This window comes from Neolamprologus multifasciatus, chromosome 7, assembly GCF_963576455.1.
Source record: "Neolamprologus multifasciatus chromosome 7, fNeoMul1.2, whole genome shotgun sequence".
Classification (NCBI taxonomy): domain Eukaryota; kingdom Metazoa; phylum Chordata; class Actinopteri; order Cichliformes; family Cichlidae; genus Neolamprologus; species Neolamprologus multifasciatus.
The window spans coordinates 8,029,096-8,052,395 of record NC_140445.1 but is presented as its reverse complement, the minus strand read 5'-3'; the positions used below and the strand labels follow the sequence as shown (position 1 = coordinate 8,052,395).

Below are 23,300 nucleotides of genomic sequence, written 5' to 3'. Positions count from 1 at the left end.
CTCACTTTATCAATCTTACTTGCTGCAGAGAATGCACTCAGAAAATGCTCTACTCATTAGGGTTAAGTAGATTTGGTGGTTGCATGCCAGGCCTTAGCATCGTCATGTGACAGCAGATAGGGTTATTGATTGGTTCGAATAAAAGGGGAATCTCTATAAGCATTTCCGGCGTGAAGCAAGATGTTGATGGATGCAAATGAGAGACTGAGCGTTGTTCTGCCTCCAGCCGTTCGTCTTCCTCTGTCACTCTTTTGGTCTCTTCCCATTTCTCTTCATCCTTCCTCACTATCAGGCTGTTTTCTGAGCTTTCTGTCATGCTCTTCAAGCTTTCATCCTTCTATCACTCAACTCATCAACGCTCTCTCTCTTCATCCTCTCCATCTGTCACTCATTCCCCTTCTCCTGCCCTTTCAGGCTTCAAATCTTCCCTGCACAAGTCTCAGTCAGTTTCACATGCTTTTTCCCCGTGAACCGACGAGGCAGAACGAAAACTCCCGCGGTCTTTTTTTAGAACATAACATTAGCACAAAATGCAGGGAGACACTCACCTGCGCATCAGAGTAATTGAGTTATTCGGTTTGTTCAGAAGCACTTGAAGAAATCTGGAGTTACTCTGATCATTATAACAAAAACATATATTTCTGTTTATCTGCCTTTACCTGCATGCAGTACAGTTTCATCATCAGATGGTGAGTGCGAGGGTGGACATCCTGCCAATTTTTGGTGCACCAACTGCACATGTGCCCCAAGCCGGGGACTTCAATCACCCTTCAAAGAAGTATAACAGGAATAACTACTCGACTATCGTGGTCCATGTCCACAGCAGAGTATAATCAAAGCTTTACTGTTTCAGCCACCACCATGCTGTTTATTTGGTGTCAGATGTTACCAAATTTGGAAAAGAGTAAGTGGAGTCTTAATTTATCAGCTAAGATTGGATGACTACTTTTAACGGGGTGGCTGTAGCTCAGGTGGCAGAGCGGATCAGCCACTAACCAGAAGGTCGGTGGTTCAATCCCAGGCTGCTCCAGTCTGCATGCCAAATATCCTTGGGCAAGATACTAACCCCATGTTGCTCTCCGATGCATCCATCGGAGTGTGAATGTGTATGAATGTTAGATACTTAGCACTTAAGCTTAGAAGTGCTTGTGTGAATGGGTGTGATTGGGTGAATGAATTAGCTGTATAAAGCGCTTTGAGTGCTCGGACAGAGTAGAAAAGCGCTATATAAGAACCAGTCTATTTACCATTTACCAATTAGCGCTAAGTAACAGAATTATAGTGCATTTTACAAACATCTTAGATCGTCTCAAACACAAAGCATGCTGTATTAAATTTAGTATTTTTCTTTGTTTTCATTCTATTTTCAGCAATTTATTTCACAAACTAGGAAGTCACTTAGTCACGTATTGGAAACTGGAGGAAGCTCTGATTGACAAACAGTGTCATGACAAATCCAAATGACCAAAAGCATAATTTTCTGCATGTTAATGTTCAGTTAAAATAAGTACTAACAAGTCTTTTATAGGCCAATATCCCCTAATCATCCATAAAAGGGAATAGCCAAACTTGGTGCAGATGTCCTAAAAACCTTTTGATACAGGTTTTAAACTATTAGACCAGAACACCTCTTAATAAAACTGAACTTGTACAGCTGATGAAGTTAACCTTTAATATGCACAGCCTCATATCAGCGTGTTTCATTGTCTTCACGTTTTCAGTGGATGTTGTAAAATCTAAAAACAAACTGGCACTTAATAAGGTGGAATCTCAAGTACAGTGAAATTCATTGCTAACTCAATAGGCGGCTGCATCACTTGCGGAGAACAACATAATTACTGGTTTACTCTCTCTTTGAAAACACACCCTGCATCTGGAACTAGCATTTGGATAGTAAACAATCTATCGTTTCGTTTTAACCAGCAAAAATGTTGGAACAACTTTATAACACTCAGTACACAGACATCCCTAAATTCTGTTTAAGCTGCATATGCTGTGCGCAAACATGAAAATGAATTTATTGTTGGTTAAAACCAGATTTTTGGTTGTCATTATTAAAGCCCATCTGTCACAGCGAAGGATCAGGATTCATCCTGGCAGAAACACTGTGTGCAAATACTTAATAAAATAAAGCAGAGCCTATTAAATGAGGCTGCTGAACAAGGACCAACACAACGTATGCTGTTTGAAATATTCAAATTACATTTTTTTGACTGTTTTTAACACTTCCTTTCTCATTATGTTTGTGGACTTACTGATCAGTGATTTATTATCACAACGAAGAGATGGACAGATGGAGTGTTTCTGCCTATCTCCTCCACTAAGCCACAGTTCATCCGTCATCACTTGCATCTCATCCATCTTTTGGATGGATCGTCCTTCTTCCTTCATTTCCACCTTTCTTCCATCCGTTTTCTGTCCCACCCCACTTCTCTCCTGGTCAGTCAACAGCGAAAGTCTTCTTTGAAGCAGTGAAGAATTCATTGCCAAATGAGTCCCCACGCAGCGAACGGAGCGTGAATGATGGCGGTGGATTGATTCAGACTCCTGCCACAGTCTTGTTAGATCACTCTCTGCTTGCCAAGCTCTTTTTGTATGTGTGACTGCATGCAAAACAACTTTCCTCTGTTTCTGACCCTGCTCTTCTCCATTCTTTTCCTTTCTTCCTATCTCCCTTTCCTTTCTTTCCTTCTTCTGCTCCTTTGCTATGCTGTGATAGTAATGTTGACACTAAGGAACTCTGCGGTAAGTAGACTGCTGACACACACTCACACATACACTTACTTCCCTGCCACTGCCCTCATTTCCTCTCTTATCCATTATTAAAAATACTTGCCTGTTGAAATGCAAAATATTTTTTTTAAATATAGGATATTAAATCAGCTACTTTGGGCTAACCACTGCAAATTATTTTATGACTCTACAAGCTGTGTGTGCATTTATGTGTGTGTGTAAAACAGACTACTTTGCTAAGCACATGGGAGATTATGAGGGAGTTCTGGCTTCTCTGGAAACGCTCAACCTTTCCATCCTCAAAGCCATGGACTTCACCAAACGGGTAAGAGGTGTGTGTGTGTGTGTGTGTGTGTGTGTGTGTGTGTGTGTGTGTGTGTGTGTGTGTGTGTGTGTGTGTGTGTGTGTGTCAGTGTCAAAAAGAGAGCTGGATGGTGGGTAGTGACAATATTGCAGTGACAACATGCAAGTTGAACTGAAAGAACTTTTTGAATGAATGTTTAAATGTTTATTCGATGTCACTAAATCACAGCAAGAGTACAAAACCACAGTGTTTGTTTTTTTCTGTGACATGAAGCCCATGAAAGGCTTTAGCCTTGTGGGAAGGTAAATAAATAAAAAAAACCAGTGTAAAATTGATAAATAAGTGACAACTATTAATCCTATGCGAATAAATAAAGGAAAAATGCTGTGTAACTGTGAAAAAGGCTCCACTGCTTAATTATTATTATTATAGTTAAATTATAAGTTAATATATGATTTTTAAATGAGTTTTACTTACCTCTGGAACAGATCAAGTCTGGATTAAAATAAATTTTAATAGATTGTGTGCATCTTTGAGTGTGTGTGTCTGCATGGCAGCTAGAGAACAGTAATGCATTATCCCAGATTCACCCATGTACTATATATAGCAGCTGCTCCAAAGCTCCAGTCTCATCCATGTCCGTGGGTTCTGCTCGTGTGTGTGTGTGTGTGCATGCATTAGCATGTGTGTGTGAGAGAGTTTATATCTCTATCCACCAGCAGTCTTTATCTTTCTTTCAGCTGCGGGCCATTCAGCAACCCCGAGCACACACGCGCACACACACACACACACATGTTTCCCTTCTTCCCACAGGCTAGTTTCTCTCTAATGTGGAGCCATTGTTTAATCAATCAGTGGAGTCTGTCTCATGTTTTATTGCTGTATCGCTTGTGTTTGCTCTTCTTCTCAACCTCAAGTCAGCTCTCCTCTCCACTGTACTGCATGCAGACACATACATGTATACACTTTCAGTCTATTCTCTCTCTGATATCATTAGTTTGCCTTTAGCGGGTAGTAAAGCTCCAGCAGTGCTGTGTAGGGAGTTGACTAGCTCGAGGAGTTGAGTGGCCAAACTGAAGCTCAGACACTGCTGACAACTTAAAAATTGATGGACATTCTGAGTGTGTGTGTGTGTGTGTGTGTGTGTGTGTGTGCATGTCTTTTTAATGGCAAAGCTACCACATGCTTTGCTGCAGAGAGAGAAATGGAAATTGAAAGCCAATGTTTTGTTGTTTAAAAACAATGTGGAGGCTGCAGCTGTCAGTCAGACGTTCATTTATTTATATATTTTGTGTTGCAGCCCCCTCTGTTTTCTCTGCCTCTCAGTTTTTACTCAGCCTTTGTTTTTCTCAAAATCAGCTCTTTTTTGTCAAACTAATGTGAGGTTGTGTTAATAATTTTTGTCACAGTGTGAAACAAACAAGCCAACCAGAAGGATTTTTCTAGAACCAGACATGTGGGACGTGCAGTAGAATTAGATTTGCATATTTTTGGACATTGTTCTTTCTTTTAGCTTTTTTTGTCATAATATTTCAGGATAAGGTATATTATGAACACTGGCTTAAGGTGCAGACTGTCAATTTTAATTTGAGGGTTTAGCAACAGTAGGTGAGGAATTGTAGCTATTGTTAAACAGAGTACCGTTTTTTTCATTTGCTCAAATGAAATTGGATAGATTCTCATAGATTTGTCATTCCTTTTTTGTGTCAACAATCCTTTAAATTACATTCAATAACTGCTAGAAGTTGTGAATCTACAGACATTATCATGAGAAAAATACTTTCTGAGCCTCATATGGCATAAAATTCAAAGTGTCCAACATCTTTTACAACATCTTACAACGTATGAGGCTTTAACACTGTGCAATCTAATTTGGCATTCATTTTTTATGCAATATTTGTGAGGCAGGGTTGAAAATATATGTGGAAACTCTTTAACACCCAGAGTTGTAAAAGATTGTCTTTCAGCAACTTTACAGGGAAACCCTTGAACTGGTTTTGTCTTTGGCATTCTCAAACATTCAAAAAAAGGTCAAATGTAATTTTATCCAACTCCTGCACGAGTCTGATCTCACTTCACATCATTTGAGCAACACTTTAAAGGCTTCATACCAAGTCAGTTCTGGTTTCAGCAGCAGTTTATCAGGTCCTCAGTAAATGTCTGAGTGCACTGTCTGAGTGCTAGCCCACAAGTAGGGATAAGAGCCTGTAAGTGTGGTAGTGATAGCAGCATACTATATACAGCGTGTTTCAACTGAAGCTTGTAAAAAAGAGCTCCAGTGATGTTGATTTCTTCATTTCCTCCTGCACTTGTAGTGTAATTCAAACACCCAGCAGACTGTTTTATTTTTAATTTTACTTTAGATAAAAAAGCCAACAGCCACATGAAAGGTGGAGTGAGGTCTATGCGGATGTGAGGAGGTGGAGTGGGCAGGGCTAGAAGACAGAGCGTGATATTACTTTGAGCAGAGGGCTGTAGCCTGAGTCTTGGCCTTTTAGAGCCCACTGAGAATTGATTAGCTCTCAATCTACCTCAATGAATATGGACACAGAGAAAAAAATAAGTGCGGAGGTAGGCTTTGTACTTACCCGCTGCACTGTACTTTAAAGCACTTGTTTGGCACCTGAGGGCGGTTCGCAGTAAGAATAAAATGGATCTCAGCTGATTATTCAGCTGAAATTTATACTCCGGCAGTATTGGCTCTGCTGTGGTGTAAAAGCCTTCTCAAGTCTTTGCAATGGAGCATAAGATAAGTAATATTAGAGTGGAGGCTAAATCACGTTACAGTGCCCAGTGTATTATCTGTATAATTTTATAGGCCATATTCTTTACGCAAAGATATAAATCACCTGAATATGTGTCCCCTGAGAAAAAGTTTGGTATCGACAGCTGCAAATGACAGCTGGATAAACTGATACCCCATGTGTATGTGTGCTTGTGTGTGTGTGTGTGCATGTGTGTGAGACTCATCCTCCCAGTCTTTCTCCCTTAGGGACAAGCAAATCATTGATAATTCATGCAGACATGATATTTTCATTCACTTGTCACATGTAGACTTCATCACTACGACTGTCATGGAAACAGTCACTGCTGCCCGTCTTAAGAGACTGCCAAGTTTCTGTGAATGAGCTGATCACAAAGTAATTAGTATTGATTTATAAAATGAAGACACTTCTGACCTCACATCAAATCAGCCCACGTATTAAGGGTAATTTCCCTGCTAATCCACAAAGGAGAAAAGAGCAGTTATTCAAAAGGCATAATTATCCGTAGATGGTAAGATAACTCAAGCAGCTCAAAAGATGATTAAACTGCATGATGTTTTCTGTATGCTAGCTGTTAATGTTTATTCCATACACATTTGAGGGACTTTTTTATGCATTGTAAAAAGCTTAAATTACATATATAATATTAATAGAAATATTTGTGCCTGTTTTAGATTAATGGTATGAGCCTAGAGTCCATATTTTCTGTGTTACGAAGGTAGTTCTTGCACCAGGTTTGATCACCATGGTGATTGTGTTTAACACGTGACCTGGTCCGGTGCATGTTAGGTTCAGTTTTGGTTTAAAATTGGCCCGATCTGCCGTGTTTTCACTGCGTATTTTATTTGACGTCATATACATTTTTTTTCTGAAGTAATACATTTTACATGTGCAACTTATTTAGCTCAGCTAAAAAGCTACAGCAGCACAAACGCTGCATGTGTTGAGCTGGTGGTGCTTGATTCTAGTACTGCTAAGTCTCTTTTACACTTGTTTGAATTGCTCATAAATCGATCAGTTACATTTCTAGGCTGTTTATCACCAAGAATATTCAGTCAGTAAAATTTATTTCACATTTATCTGGCAACAACACAGAGTGATTTAGACTATGGAAGTGCCAGAAGGGAACACACTAGCCACCTGTATTGTTTAAGTTATATAGTTTAAAGTGGCAAAGCTCAAATGTGCAGAAATCACACTGAGAGCACCAAGAGTGCAGCGAGCAGTAAAAGAAACACAGCTTAAGACAATTACATTTGGTTTTCCGATCAACTGATCATAAATTCACAACATAAAGAGTCATCTGCACCATTACTCTTGTGACTTTCAGCACCAGTGTTGCATTCCCGTATGGAAAAGATATATATAAATCTTATAAAGTTTGTATCTGTCTTGTATGAAACTTGTATGAAAAGCATACAAGAGTGAAAACACATATAAGAGCCCTTGAAAAATTATATAATGAAACTTGTATGTTTTGGATACTTACTAAAAAAAATATATGAAAGTAATGAGAAAGTGGCCACTTTCATGAGTAAATCATATATGTTTTTACTATTTCTTTTCCATATGGGTTTGACTGTTAGATTTTTCATAATCTTTATAAATCTCTATCAGCAGTCCCTCTGATAAGGTCTCTGATTAGAGTAGGCGTAGTTCAATTGATCCGTTTTGTGCAGAAGAAGTGTCAAATCGCATCAAACGCCTCGTTTTATGTGAGACTACCCCGAGCTTGAAGCGGAAAAATGCGAGCTAACAAAGAAAGCTGATCATGCCTGGCTTCTCTGAAGGAGTTTTGAGGTTTTGACGAGCCAGCTAACACAAAGAGTCCTGCTATGTTGAATTTCCTTTGTAGCATGCCTCTCTAGTCTTCGGCATAGTGTCTCTTACCTGCCTGTGTGACACCAGTTAGTGGGACTGTCAGGTTTTTTAATGATCTGTGGTTTCTTTTATAAATCTTTCGCTATTCTTTCTTTGTGCTTTCTCAAGTTTTTTTTCCCAATCTTCTTCTGTCTTTTGGACTGTGTGAGTTTATTCTCAGTCTGCCTTTCAGGTTACTTGCTTTTTTTATTTTGAAGGTTAGCTCCTTTTTCCCATTTTTACTTCCCGCCGTTGTTCTTTTCCCCACTCTCATTAGTGTCTGAGTTCACCTGTTGCTCTCCCTCATGTTGTTGGTTTTATTCTGCTGCCTCCTGAATTTTTTTTGGATCGTTCCTGTTTGATTTTTGGATCGTATTAGTTCAGTGGGCTTTCTTCTCTCACTGCACAGCACTTTTATTGTTAAGTCCTTTTAAAGTTCTTTGGTTTGTTTGTTTGTTTTTTCCCATCCATCTGCTGTTTCCCCTTGTCTGCATACTGGGTTCTCCTGTGAGAAATAATAAACAAATTGTGACAGAGACACAATGGAGATATTCTCTGCTACAGCGAATCAAAATGATAATCCTATTATCAGAGGATGACTGCAGTCATTTATGAGCCGACTTACACAAGTGACGTTAATCCATTTCTTTTTATCCATTTCTTTCAGTGTAACACAATTGTTTTTAGTAAATTTATTGTTAAAATGTATGACAATGCAAACGCTCACATATCACATTAGTCCCTGGCAGATTTGCTTGGAAATGCATGCACAGTTTACGAGTCCAAGACTGTCCCTTTGCATGATTAATACTTTTAACACAAGGAGAAAAATTAGTTGATTGTTCAGTTCAGCATATTCTTGTGCCTTACATACAATTATTTATTCATTTGTTCAAATTTAGAGGAAGCTACATGATAGGGATGTTGCTAGTTTTTTTTAAGTAGGTTTCTAACAGAGGGTAAAGTCCATAAAACTTACATTACACTGAATTTTTTGAACTTTTTAATTATCCTGGCAGTAAAGAAATTGTCCTGCTGTGGCTCATGTCAGCATGGCATTACCTCAAGTGTTCTTTCAAGTTACTATGGTGACAATTGCCATGGAGGCTGGATACTTTAGGGACAGTTGTCATGGATACAGGTTGAGTTGATGTCAGTCTACATGGAGCCAGCTTGTTAGGACAAAAGCTTGGCCAGTTATGTTTCGTGTTCGCAGGCAGATCCCACCAAGGACTGTGGGCCCTGTTTGGTTTCATACTTTTCTGTGGTCTCTTTGGCAAAACTCGATTTAAAGAGTAAGGCCTCAATTTTATGAACAACAACAAAGATGCACCCGTCCAAGTATTACAAGCAGGGGGTGAAACTGTAAGAGAGAACTTTGCAGAAGGTCTGCCTTCGTGTTTGTTGCTAAACTCTTTTTCAGATTCCCCGGTGATGACTGCAACTACCATGCAGTCCACAGGGATAACGCAAAATGTGTTGAAATGCCTCAAATCCAGGATTCTTTGAACTATTCATCTTGTTTTCTATTTTTCCTGAAAGCCTTTATGGCACTATCAGAGTCAGAAGTGGTTCCAGAAAACTATTTTAATTGGCTTTCTGTCCAGCAGGTGGAGATAAGTAACATCCTCTCAGATGAGGTGTGTGTGTGTGTGTGTGTGTGTGTGTGTGTGTGTGTGTGTGTGTGTGTGTGTGTGTGTGTGTGTGTGTGTGTGTGTGTGGTAGCTGATAAGCGCTGAAGCAGACAATCAAAATAAAAGGAATATTTCATCATATCTCTTTAATGAGCTACTCTCTTTAGCTTTCAGGCTTTCATTGAGTAGTAGTAGTATGTAGTTTTTCCTGCAGTTAAAATCTTGTTAGGGCAGATTTTTAAATGATCTGCTCAAGAAATTCTTTCGCGCTGGTGAGCTTTCTCAGTTGCTTTCCATCCGACTCCTCCTCCCCATCTTTTCTACTCTGTGGCTTTTTCCCCTCTCGTGTTCTCCTCTTTCATCTATGCTCCATTGTCTTCTTCCACCCCCAAATCTTTGCTGCCTTTCCCCACACCTGATCCTGTTCATCCTCTCTTTTCTTCATGAAGATTAAGGTGAAGCGGATCACGGGGGAGCGGGAGGCATTTTGGTCTGTGCACAATAATGCCTGAACAGGGTGAGGAGAGTGGAGAGAGAGGTGGAAGATTGATGGAGAAGAATGGGGAGACAAGAAAGGGAAGGCAACAAGGAAGAAAGATGAAGAGATGGAATGAGGAGAATGGGTGTGGTGAGAGTGTGACAAGAAGTGTAGATGTGTGAATGAATGGGGGGAAAAAATGAAGGTTGTAAAACAGGGGTCTCAAACTTAAATGAGCTGTGGGCAACTGCTGGCACTGTCATCTCATTGGAGGGCCGCTTTAGTGTTCAAGTAGTACAAAAAAAAACCACCCACAAATATTTCCAAAAATGTAGTGTTTTGTTTTTTTTTAAAAATTCAAATATTGCATAACAAGACAAAACCGCAAACATGAATGCATTTTATTCTCACTCTTAACTAACTGAAGCCTTTCAGTGAACTACCAGATAAACAAATTGAGACTTAAGTGAACACATTTCTTTTATATTTCTTCACGTCAATACACAGGTCACAAGGAGGGTTGACGTGTGCTGGAAGTGGTCCCCGGGCCACGTGTTTGAGACCCCTGTTGTAAAACATGCCATGTGGCTCGCTGTGTACGTATGAGAGTATTCTTGGTGGTTTGTGCAGCATTCGTGCCTTATAAGGATTTAATGTGGGTTTATGATGAAAATATTAATACACAGTACAATAATGTTGAAAGGTAGAAGTGGAGTGTTTCGTTGAAGCGGAGCCTGTGATCTTGAACTTTTAGCCTTGTGTAATTTTCTGTTCTGCGAAGCTTTAAAAACGGGCAAATGACAGTAAAAGGTTTTCAGCCGAGTCAAAAAATATAACTGAATATATGAATAAATAATTGCTGTGTGAAATAATTACATAAAATTAAAGTTTAATTTTAAAACCACTTAGTTGGTTCATTTAGAAAAAAACCCCACTCTTGTTTCCTAGTCCAATTTCCAACTGCTGACATATCATACGTCTAATAAATTATTTTAATTGACCGAACTAAATTTAGAAATACAGCATGCTGGTAGTGAAGTGAAGAAAATTAAATGGCCTGCATTTGTATAGCGCTTTTCTAGTCCTTAAGGACCCCAAAGCGCTTTACACTACAATCAGTCATTCACCCATTCACACACTGGCGATGGCAAGCTACATTGTAGCCACAGCTGCCCTGGGGCGCACTGACAGAGGCGAGGCTGCCTCTGACCACCACCAGTAGGCAAACATGGGGTTAGTATCTTGCATGCAGCCAGGAGGCAGCCTGGGATCGAACCACCGACCTTCTGATTAGCGGCTGACCTGCTCTGCCACCTGAGCTACAGCTACTTCAGGATGCTTACAGTAGACTATATCAACATCAGCATTTAGTAGTTTCCCATAACATTTCAGTCTGGGCTAAAGAAATGCAGCAAACATTGTTAAACATTTACTAAATAATTCAGTTTTTTTTATAATAAATAAGAGTGTAAGTTTGCTTCTAGTTTCACTTAAGCTCAACTCTATAATAAAAGGGAGCAGAAAACCGGAAGGACTTTTCCCTTCTTTTCAATTATTTAGATCAAGAATAGTGAGGAAAAGCTCTGCAGCTGAGATTGCTTTGGATTGGCACCAATTTTTTGTGTATAGCCTAAGTTTTGATTTCACAATAAGATGAATTCCATAAAATATGTTACATATATTCAACTCACACCAGTCATCACTCATCCTGATTATAAATCTTAAATATATAACAGCCCCCCTACAAAAACAACTCTCTCTCCAAGGAGGAAGGGACAGATAGAGCCAGACTCAGAGTGGGGCTGTACCTCAAACCTAAAATCAGTAATCAGCTGGTGAATCCTTTGGCTGGAAAAAGGTGGCAAGTAATGCAAGGCCCTCAGCCTCCGTAGTTTCAAGTTTTACTAAATGCACTAAAAACATTTTTTAAGTTGTGATTCACTTTATGGACAAAAAACGAGGATAAAGTAGGCTATCCTCTAATTTTTGATTTTCACTTCAGCATTCCTTCACTTTTCACATCCAAATTAAAAAATACCAAGATGGCAACAGCACTCGGCTCTAAAAGAAACGTTTTAATCTTAATCTTCAAAGAAAGGGTGTCTGCCTCCCAAACCCAAATTTGGAGTTGGTTCCACAGAAGAGCACCCTGAGAGCTGCAGGCATTGCCTCCAGTTTTACTTTTGGTAACTCGTGGAGCTACAAAGCAAGCCTGCAGTCTAAGAGTAAAGAGCTCTGCTGCAATTTTCTGGTGCTATGAGGTCATGAAGGACTTTCAATGTCCAGTCAAAAGAAGTTAGTTTTCTTTCAAGCTCCTGTGAGTAGTCACACTGCAACATTTTGTATCAGCTGCAGGCTACAATACTGGGACATCCTGATAATGAAGAATTACAATAGTCCAGCCTTCAAGTAAGACATCCGAGGGTTAGTTTTCCATCCTTAATGTTCCCAGTATGATGAACTGTACCAACATGATCTCATTTTTTAAAATATTATGTTTCCTGACCATTGTCCCTGCCAAACTTACATCGCTCAGTGGAACATTGTTTATCTATTTTCTGATGTTCAGATTCTAACATGTTCAGTATGGTAGCACAGTTGTGAGCATGTTGGCATTTAGCTCATGGCACAGCTGTGCCTCGGTGTAGTTTCAGAGAAATCTTGGCATGGATGGACTCTTTTTTAGATGCCAACGTTCACATTTTGGACAGAGAGGACAGATGGTTTGAAAGAGGAGTGAAAGAAGCCACTGTGAGCGACCATCTTTGAACAGAGGCGGTGGTTTACGACACCAACTGTCTGCCATCTATAATCCAGTTTTGAGTTCTCTCCCCAGACGCCTTAACGCCCACTCACATCCTGGGCCATCTGACCTCAGGAAATCACATGATAGGGTGGGGCCAGGTTTCACAATGAGCTCACCCGAAACCCTGGCTGATTGTGATAATACACACCCGCTTTCACACCTTGGCTCATGTGATTAGGTAGAGGATCATCAGGGGGTCCTTTGTCCCGCTTTGGGGGGAAACACCCACTGGGTTTAAATCTGGGACTCTCCACCATTTGACCTTAGAACTGAAGAAGCTTCTCGGATGAGAGGTGAAACGTCTTCAAGCAACTTAAAGAAGTCCAGACGCTTTTCTTGCCAAGCTCCTTAGACTACGATGACCAGGATGACTGAGAACTAGGGCTGCCATGATTAGTCGACTAGTCACGATTACGTCGACTATCAAAATCGTCGACGACTGATTTAATAGTGGACGCGTCGTTTGAAGCTTTGTAAGATCCCAAAAGACGCAAGAATAAGTCGTAGGATTTTTTTTTTTTTTTTTTTTTTTTTTTTTTTTTTTTTTTTTTTTTTTTTTTTTTTTTTTTCCGCCTGTCCCATTTGGTTCTTTAGCCGTCAGAATTGTTGTCTGAAGACCAACAAGGATACCCAATGGATTTATTTTGCCAAATGGATCATCATGGCATTGCCGTATTGGTCCATTTGATCGACCTTTGTTTTTATTATTTATTTTATTTTCAGTTGTTACAGACGGGACAGACATGAGTGAGGGATAGGAAAGCAGATAGGAAAGGGAGAAAGAAAGAGGAAGGAAAAGAAAAACAGAAGGGGAGAGGGACAGTGAGAAAGGGGGGAAGAAAAAATATCTCCGGGATCACCTGTTGAGAGAAAAAGAATAGAAAACAAGCAAAAAAAAAAACAAAACAATGCAACATACTATACACAACACCATCGCATTAATCTAGCTAAGTGAAAACAGCAGTAAATACTAAATATTGAATGTTGTTGTGCAGCACGCAGGACAGACAGCGCACAATGTGCTTTGAAGTAGCAGCCAAGAAAGGTGTGATTTAAGTCTACGAATAGTGAACACCCATGTGCACACCTGTGTGGATCGGCGCGCTTGTATTCAAATGGTTTCCCCATGTAATGGTCTGCTAGAGGATGTAGAGAGCCATAGCCCCGTCCCCCAGGGCATGAAGCAGGCATGGAGGAGATCCAGGCCCCAGACATCCAGAGGCCCCAGAGTGCAAGAGCCCAAGGAGGACCACCGGAGGGGCATCCGTGCCACCTTCATGGGAAGGGCTGAGGATCCCCAGATGAGGGGTCATCCAGTAGCCACCGGGCAGAAGCTAGAGGGGGCTGCACCGGCGTGCCCGCCGGCTCTGCCGGCAGCCAGCTGTGCCAGAGTGAACCGAGCCACAGGCACAGAGGCCGGAGGCCCGAGGGCCCCCCGCGCCCCGGAAGAGGCCTGACCGAGCAGCAGGCGCCAGGCCCCGCCAAGTAGTCACCGGGAGTGAGCTGGTACATACCTGAGCGCCCAGCCCCGGACACCAAGAACCACCAACGCACCGACCCCTGAGGGCATCAGTCACCGGCAGGGAGTGTGGTGAGGGGAGATAGGCCTCCACACTTGGAGGGCCTTGGAGTTCCCAGAGAGGTGAGGTCGTAGTCGTAGGATTTAAGAGTGTAATAACGGACTGAAACAGAAGATGGCAGCACTGCATGTACAAGGATGCCAGCTGCCGTTAAACCCCGAAGAAGAAGAAGCTGTATCCCAGAATTCATAGCGCAGCCCAGCTCAGTTTTCAACAATGGCGGCAGCTAGTTAGTTTTAATATTACTCTTATTATTCTTTCTGGGTCACAAAATAAACGTTTAGCCTATTTTCAGGCGAGAATGTAGCTGTGTAAACTTCAAATATCTGCTCAGTTTATCAAGACACCACATATTTTCAAAAGCGCTCCGACGTTTTCGGAGACGTGACGTCTGTTACCCACTAGCTCGATAGCTAACCGGGAGCAAGGCTCACTAGAACCCGTGAGAACACCTGACTCCGGCAAATCGTTTTCAAACCCACCGCCATCTTTCGCTACTCAGTTTAAACATAATATATAAGTGACTTAGATAACTTAGAAATGTTATTGTTTGGCTTTTTTTGTATTTTATTTGTTCCTGAGTAAATCGGTTTGGCTGAGATTAAAGTTATAGTTTTTACACAGCTGAATAAACCTCAAGCAGATAACTGATTATCAGAAGTGTGAGATGCTCGAGAATATACTCCAGTGTCCTGTTATATTTTAGATAGCAAGGAGTTTAACTTCACCGAAACAATCTGAAAATTTCATTAAAATTTAATAAACTATCATCTTGTCTTTATTTTTAGTTAGCACATACCTTAAACACTTAAAGCTATAAGCTAATGATAGTTATATAAGAGCAGATGCTGGTGCAATAAGCTGTACGTCCAATGGATGCATGATCTCATTAGTCGACTAATCGCAAAAATAATCGGTGACTAGTCGACTATCAAAATAATCGTTTGTGGCAGCCCTACTGAGAACCTTCACAGACATACAGCTCTTTATCTTACAGTCTTTACTTCATGAAATAAATAATATATACAATATATTTCTTAACAATAGCATCCTGCTGTGTTTTATTGTACTTACACACAGTTAACAAGGTGCCAGTTGGTTTTGAACTTTCAGACTCTGCATCCCTTTCATTTTCATCAATAAAAGCAGCTTCTACAGTAGTAGCCATAGTTCACTCCATCACCCATTTTACTACCAAACAATACTGTAGATGGAATAATTCCTTGTCTTGAGGCAACTTCAGATGGGTCAAATCAGCTACTGTGTTATTGTATTAGCTTTATATATGTGTTTTTATATGTACCTGCACCTGCCTGTCTCCTGTCAAAGTGCTGCATTTCTCTACAAAGTGGAGGTGGACATGTGACTGACAAATCTACAAAGTGTGCTGCTGACTGAATAGGATGTGAATAATTTGTCTGTGAGATAGTGAGTGTATGTAAGAGAGGAAGGGAGAGGCAGAACTGGCAGTGTGTGTGTGTGTGTGTGTTGTTTTGTCGGTATGTTGACTGATGAGGTTACACCCAACGCATGAATAATGCAGAGGACTGTGGGAGTGGGAAAAGGAGAGGGAAAAAATGGAGAGATGGATGGATAATTGGGTGAAAGGAGTAGGGAGAGACATCGAACCCCACTCAGTGATTTAATCCAGATTTGACTGAATGAGAAATTAAAACACACAAATGAAACAGAAAGCTCAACACAGCACGCGGTGCATTCCTCTCGTCGCTTCATCTCTTTCATTCCCTTCTCTTCTGCATCTCTTTTTTCCCATCCCCCTTCCTATCCTCCTCCTGTTTCTCCCCGCCTTCGACCTCCATCCTCCTCCTCGCCTTCATTTTTTCCCATCTCTCTCTCTCTCTGTGGGCCTGTGATGCTGGCATGCTATCTGAAGAGTGTGTATGATTCTGATGCCTGTTTGTGAGCTCGCCTTCTGTTTAGAAACAAACTCAGGCATGCTGCCTCCTGTTAACCACTTCCACACTTCCAGAAGTCACTTCCACCAGTCAGATCTCTCCAATAGACCAAATGTTGATGTATTATCGTTTGCTTTTTATAGCTTTCCTCAGTCCTGACTGCAAAAACAAATATGTCATGGTTATGTGTCTATGTTTTAATTAATACGGATAATTGTAATGTTGTACAAGTTTCCCTGTAAGTTTCTGGTTGTGGAAAAATGATCAGCTTCTTGTGAGATCTGGTCATTGACTTGCAGCTACATTCTCTTTAGCTCTGCTTTCCACTGCTCACATGTAGTTAAATAAAGGGAAACTACTTACTGCCTTAAAAGATGGTGCCTCAATGATTTGAGTGACATTCAACTGCCAAAAAATATATATTTTTAACTGGAACAAATGCATCAAAAATTGTGATAAAAAACAAACAGTAATTATGGGGACCATTTGATTATCTCTCTTGGTTGTCCACTGTTTTGCTGGAGCGGCGCCACTATGGCTATTTTACCTCATTTGGGAATGACAGTCCTCCTGGCAGTGTCCACAAAATGCCTTACACACTGGCTTTTTACCCATCTGTGGGCCAGCTTCCTGTCCCTCTGAAACAGCTCTTAGTTTTCAAAGCTCTGTAAAAAATTCAGTTGAGGCTTCCCATGTGTTGGTTTCAAGGTTTGTTCGTGCTCATGTGTCCATTGAGTCTCTGCTGCCGAAAAACAAAACAAAACAGTGTGATGTGCCAAGAACTACAGTTCCTCCAAAGGCCACTAGAGTCAGGCTCCAAATCAAATCAACCCCATGGATTGTCATAGACTGATAAAATGCCAAACTTCATTGATAAATCAACATGTTTATAACCTGGTTACAACAATAACTACAATTTTTACAGCTAATTTCACAACATGGTTCCCATATAGTCTAATCTTTGTGATACTGGTGCATTTTAAGTATTTCTAATAGAATTATCTGCCGTGTGGTGCAAACTGTCCAAGAAGTTTATAATCTTGTTTCAGTGGGTCAGACTCAAGTATTTTAATGATTATATTGCTTAGCGCCAGTTAGCAGGGTCTGATGCTACATGTTTCAGCCAATGGGTGCAGCTTGCTTACTAAGCTTGCTAGCCTTAGCTCATAACTTAGCACTCGCTTGTCACTTCTGGCTTGAAAACAAAAAAAGGTCGCCTTAAAGCTGAAAGGCCACAAAATGTGGCAAAGCCATTGGATTATAATGGTGATTACACCCATCTTTTATATACAGTCTATGGTTTACATAGGTGAGATTGTTCACATCCTTAAATTCTGAATAGCACCAAATCACAACAACAGTTGCCTCAAGGCACTTTATATTGTATGGTAAAGAGCCTACATTGATAGAGAGAAAATCCCAACAATTAAATGAGCCCTTATGAACCAGCACTTTGGGAAAGTGGGGAGGAAAAACTCCCTTTTAACGAGAAAAAACTTCCAGCAGAACCAGGCTCAGAGAGTAAGAGCTGTCTGCTGTCGACCGGTTGGGGGTGAGAGGAGGGATACAGGACAGACGACACACTGTGACAGAGAGCTACATCCTCAGGTGAATCCCTGCTTGCAATTCCACTTAGAGACTTAAGTTTAAAGGAATTGGTAACCTCTTCTAAAACCCTTTTAAAAGACATTTTTATTGCCTTGTGTTGATGTGATTCTGTTCTGGTTATTTTCTGTTACTTGCTTATTGAGTACCACTAGTCTTAATATCCTTTGCAGAGGAAAAGTCTATTAGGGTTTTTTTTTTTTCAATCTCTATATTGTTTTTTTCAATTTCCATACTTTGCATATTACTAACCCAGGAGAGTCCTGAGAGGAGGACTGTGTATACAGAATATTTCAGACTGCTTGGGAGCCTGCAATGTCCATATCTGACTGCCGTATTGCAGTATGATCACCACACCAGCCCTAAGATTTTATCCACACCTTTTTTGTTCAGCCTTGAACAAAAAGTAGAGGCTTTTCCAATCTGACTACTGAGCTCCATCTCCAGAAACAGGGTGTCAGTGAGGACTGTCCCAAAGAATTTGAATTTATGGATGGTAGTTTGTGGAGGGGACTGTCGACACCTTGGCCCACAATATTTATTTTTTAGGTCTGACTGACTGTAGACAGTCAGTCCATCAGTTTATTTGAGGCTCATACGATAACAGCCTTACCCTTTAAGCCAAAATGCTCATTCATATAATCTAATAATTCCTATAGGCGCATGATCACATAAATTATGATTAATACTGATTTATTGTGGGTTTCTCAAAAGTATCTTGTATCATCTTTGTTTAACCCTTTAAGACCGGTCGGAGCGGGCACGCTCCGTTTTGAGTAACTATTTTTAAAGTCCCTGTAGAACTGCAACCACATAAGCTAGCGCAGTAATTTTTTTTGCATATGAAACCGGAGGACTTGTACTCACATTTTTCCATCAACTTGTCCTAAATCGCGGTTTCCTTCCACATAGGGCACTGCAAATATTTCATAGAAAGCATTTGCAGCAACAAAAACATAATATTCCAGAAACACGGTTTGCCGATCTGATCAGCTGTTCATAACATTTCCTACGTTGGAATAGACATCAGCACATGTCCGCCATTACCTGCCCAAAAACCGCAAGTGATGTCATTTTCGCGGATAGTGTATAGTTTCAAATTGCACTGCTGAAAATTATTTATTTTGATGCACATTTTTTGCAAATTTGCATTATAATATTTATGCAGTTACTATGGAGTTCATGGATACATATTATTAAAATTTGGGATATAACGGTTGTATTGATGTATAGCAACTTGAAATGCTCCCAAAAATGGCACTACAGCTCAAGTTAAGCTCTGGTGGACTTGGCTCTATGGTAGGTAATTTATCTTTACAATCCGTAAAGATAAATTCTCTAGCACCCACAACTGTGCTTTAAAAGCAAGGCTCCTAAACCAGGGGTCTAATTTGCATATTGAACCAAATCCAAACACGGAAAGAACACAAGTCAAACATTTGAAGACATTTTAACTGTAACTCTCTTTTTTTTTTCCTTTGGTGAGTGCAGTGGCCACAAAATCCCACTGAGAGAGTAGATTATGGCGGTGCACCCTCTGTGTATGTGTCCACCCTCAGGTTAGTGTCATGCTAATGGCCTGGTAGATGTTTTCAGTGGAGGGAAAGCGGGTGGTCAGCCATCCGAGTCCACCATTAGTGCTCAGTCTCACACACTCACGTGCACACAGTGTACACACTCAGCTGAGCTTTCTGTGGTCAGCTAGCAGTGCAGCTGGGATGTCTTAATAAGAAGATGGTCACTGGGAGTAAAAAAAAAAGGAAAGTGGAGAGTAATAACGAAGGAAAACAGGCTGAGCTGTGTGTGTGTGTGTGTGTGTGTGTGTGTGTGTGTGTGTGTGTGTGTGTGTGAGAGAGAGAGAGAGAGAGAGAGACTGACTGACTGCAGCTAAATCTGATTACTGAGGCAGACGGTGAGAATAGACATTTATGGGGAATATGTTTCTCCCTGTTACAGGTGTATTTGCTTAGACCTAGCTTCCATGCAGCTAAAATTGTGTTGCTTGGAGACATATTGACTGAGGTTGGCTGCTCTGATACGATTTTAATTGGCTGATGTATGAAGCTGAGGCAGTTTTCGAACAGCAGACCAGCCAGGGAGATATGCTTATGCTTTCCAATCCATCAAACTTCTGTTATCCCCACAGGTGGAGGCCTACTTTGGGAGACAATGTCGGATCTGCAGTGAGACTTGTGAAATAAAATTTGACTCGTCTTAAACTGTGAAATGAAAGGAATTAACAGGACTTCAACTGGCAGACAACTCAGACGTCTGGTAACATAAACAACTTTTATTGGTTTCCATGGCAAACAAGATCAAACCAATAGAAAGTAATCTAAAAATAGTCAGCCAAAGAAGTCTCCAGAGAGCACACAGTGGTAGGCTGAGATGTGGGCGTTGTATGTCCTGAAGCAGTTTGAAGGAGAGTTAAAAGGAAGTGCAGGGACAGGAAACTGCTCACAGGGTATATGAGATCTTCTCTTCTCTTCTCTTCTCTTCTCTTCTCTTCTCTTCTCTTCTCTTCTCTTCTCTTCTCTTCTCTTCTCTTCTCTTCTCTTCTCTTCTCTTCTCTTCTCTCAGGGTAGCAAAGTAGCAGGCGCTCTGTGTTTCACCACTTTGACACTTTTGACTTTCTTCTTGTCTTATTATTCTTATGGTGAAACTTTGAGCTCCCCATGACTGTTAATAATCTTTTTTTTCTTCCATGCCAATCAGACTCACAGTGTGCTGCACTGACCTGACATGTAGTTATATTTCTCGGGAGTTGTTCTTGCCAGGTTATGTGGAAGGTTGCAATGTAGGATTAAGAGGGGTTTCTGGTTACATCCTAAGTAAATTTCCCACTGAAGCATCAGGCGTCAAGAGACGGGTGACATGTAGCAGAGCATGCTTCCTGGACACAAGCTGGGGCCTGATCCCTGCAAGAAATCGCTGGGTCACCCAGAGTTAATTGAATGTTTTTAAAATTTTATTTTGAAAAACAAAAAGCATAGAAATTTGCACAACGGTGTTAAATATTTCCCCCATAAAGACGACGTTTAAGGACCTCCCGTGTAACCTTAATGACAAGTTGTAACACTTCAGTATATGTGTATAAAGATGTAGTTTGACGGCCATTAGAATAGTTTCTGGGTTATTCCAAGTGTCACTACATTATGTAGCTCAGGAGGTAGAGCAGGTCACCTACTGATCAGAAGGTCGGTGGTTCGATCCCTGGCTCCTCCAGTCTGCATGTCAAGTATCCTTGGGCAAGATACTAACGCCAACTTGCTCTCCGATGCATCCATCGGGTATGAATGTTGTTAGAAAGCACTAAGTGTAGATAAAGTGCTTGTGAGAATGGGTGTGATTGGGTGAATGAGGCATGTTGTATAGAGCGCTTTGAGTGCTCCGTGAGAGTAGAAAAGCGCTATATAAGAATCAGTCCATTTATGATGCAAACCCGATCATTTTGTTCTACAAGCACGCCTGAAATTTGACAGACAGAAACCACTTGTGTCAGAAAAAAATTCAAGGGTTACTTATGGTTGACTTTCAAAGGGTAAAGAGTTAAGTTAACATAGTAGGACCTACTGAAGCAGCACACCACTGCACCAGCTGTTTATCTAACATGATACCATAGAGCTTTTTTGTCTCTTTTTTCCACACCTGATTGCACATCCATTCCCTTCTAAGAGCTCTCACTCAATTTCTCTCCTTTGAGACTGATCGTGCTCCTTCACGCTAAGCTGAAGGATATAACGAATTATCAGTGGATCGATACCAACACTTACATCCTCTATGTCAGCCGTCTGTCTGAGAGATGGTCAGCCAGCAACAGCTTTGTCTCTGCCCTGATGTACGGTGAACTGTGAAGACCGTTGTTACATTATTAAGACTGAACAGCACCGCAATCACAACTTGATTTGGGGCTTTACTAAAATGGGAGAGCCACTCACTGTTTCATCATGCAGAACCCAGTCATTACATCATGGTGGATGCTGCTGTGAGCAGAGGTTCTTAGGTTAACCTTTTTTCTCCTCTCCCATTTTGTTAGAATTAATGAAGTCGATGTGTAGCTTTAAAGTGCAAGGGAAGCATATGGCAAATGGCCTGATGTTGTCTGCAAAGGTTTGCCACACACTGCACTGAGGTTGTTTGCATGAAGTGAGTGAGTTTAATGAAGTCAATTTTGCAAGGCACGTAAAAGCAAATCGAGTAAGAAGTAAAGTTCTTACTTTACCGAACAGTGCATCCTTGGTATGAATTCATTAAAGGTTTTATCATTTTCTCTAATAATGTATTTCAGATGCTGCTATATTTCTTTTAATTTGCTGCCCCAGATCTCGAGCAGATACTTGGATGTGAAGCAGAGGTGATATGCCTTAGGTCATAACAGAAGGCAACTGTAGCCACGAGTGGCCACTCGTGTCAATCATACTGGAGATGAACATGTCACCACTGCCTCTCCACAAAGCTTTTGTGACCCCATCAGGGACGGGCTGAGGGTGGAATAATTTCCCCTAACTAGAACAACCTCTGTAATCACTGATTACCACCTACAATCTTCTGTAATCAGCCACCTCCATCTTGCTACAAAGTGTGTGTGTGTGTGTGTGTGTGTGTGTGTGTGTGTGTGTGTGTGTGTGTGTGTGTGTGTGTGTGTGTGTGTGTGTCAGAAAGAGAGAAGAAGGGTGGTGGTGGGTGGTGGTGGTGGTGGGGGGGGGGGGGCTGAACACATGCGTAGGTTGTTAATGAGGAGTTTTGTTGTAACCTTAAGAAAATGAGGGAAATGCAAGTGAGCAGGATGAAATATCACAGGCACATACAAAGGACTGAGTGACCTCCCTGACGCAGTCTCTTACTGGTAGCTGAATAAATTTTCACTTTTATTGGACAGTGGGGCAGAATCACACCCAGGCTCCTGCAGCCTTTTGCCACATTAGCCCCATGCTCAACCAGGTAAGTTAAAGAAAGACCTTTATTTTTAATTTTTCTAACAACAAAGCCGCCTCCGTGCTGGAATAAAAACTCTGTCAGGGCATATTGTTGCTTTACGCACATGCATTATTTCATAGGAAGTCTCTGGCACAATGCTGTTTGGAAGAGGCATCAAAATACAATAAAAATGTTAAGCCTCACCGTTGTGACGGTTTGAAGGAGAGCCTTATATTTCAACACAATAACCCTGTAACTCAGTTTATCTATGAGATAAAGACACACTTATAGATGCTAGGAATAATACACAAAGCTAATTACCAGGTCGTGTTCAGGGAGCCAGCTGAGAGAGGGAGGGTGTATCTCCTCCTGGGTCAGTGATCTGTGTGAATTATAGATCACAGTTTTTATATCCTGGGTTTTGTAGCTGGGTCCATGTGAAACATTCGAAAGAGGGAGCGAGGAGGGGGCAGGATGATTGAGGAAGAACGGGGAGGACGGGCTGGACCACGGTGGATATACACTCTACATAAAACATGTTGCATTCACTGCATATTTTAAAGTGTTCTGCAGCTGTTTGAGCTGCATTAACATCATTAACTGGTGAAAATGTGTTTAAAAGTGTAGATAGTTTCAGATGTGTTAAACCAAATTTTATTAATGTTTGGTAAAATGGCACATGTTATACAGCCTGGTGTCATA

The 23,300-nt window shown here is 40.9% G+C and overlaps 1 protein-coding gene and 1 long non-coding RNA gene across 3 annotated transcripts in view; one reads left to right on the top strand and one right to left on the bottom strand.

Moving 5' to 3' along the window:
• Nucleotides 1–23,300, top strand: part of necab2 (N-terminal EF-hand calcium binding protein 2) — a 144,464-nt gene that overhangs the window by 47,615 nt on the left and 73,549 nt on the right. For both annotated transcript variants that reach the window (XM_085168465.1, XM_085168464.1), the window contains exons 4-5: nucleotides 2,720–2,745; nucleotides 2,961–3,058. In XM_085168465.1, coding sequence (XP_085024591.1) covers nucleotides 2,720–2,745; nucleotides 2,961–3,058 — 124 coding nt within the window. The remainder of the gene's footprint in view (nucleotides 1–2,719; nucleotides 2,746–2,960; nucleotides 3,059–23,300) is intronic.
• Nucleotides 1–23,300, bottom strand: part of LOC146513692 (uncharacterized) — a 296,792-nt gene that overhangs the window by 202,860 nt on the left and 70,632 nt on the right. The window lies entirely within an intron of this gene.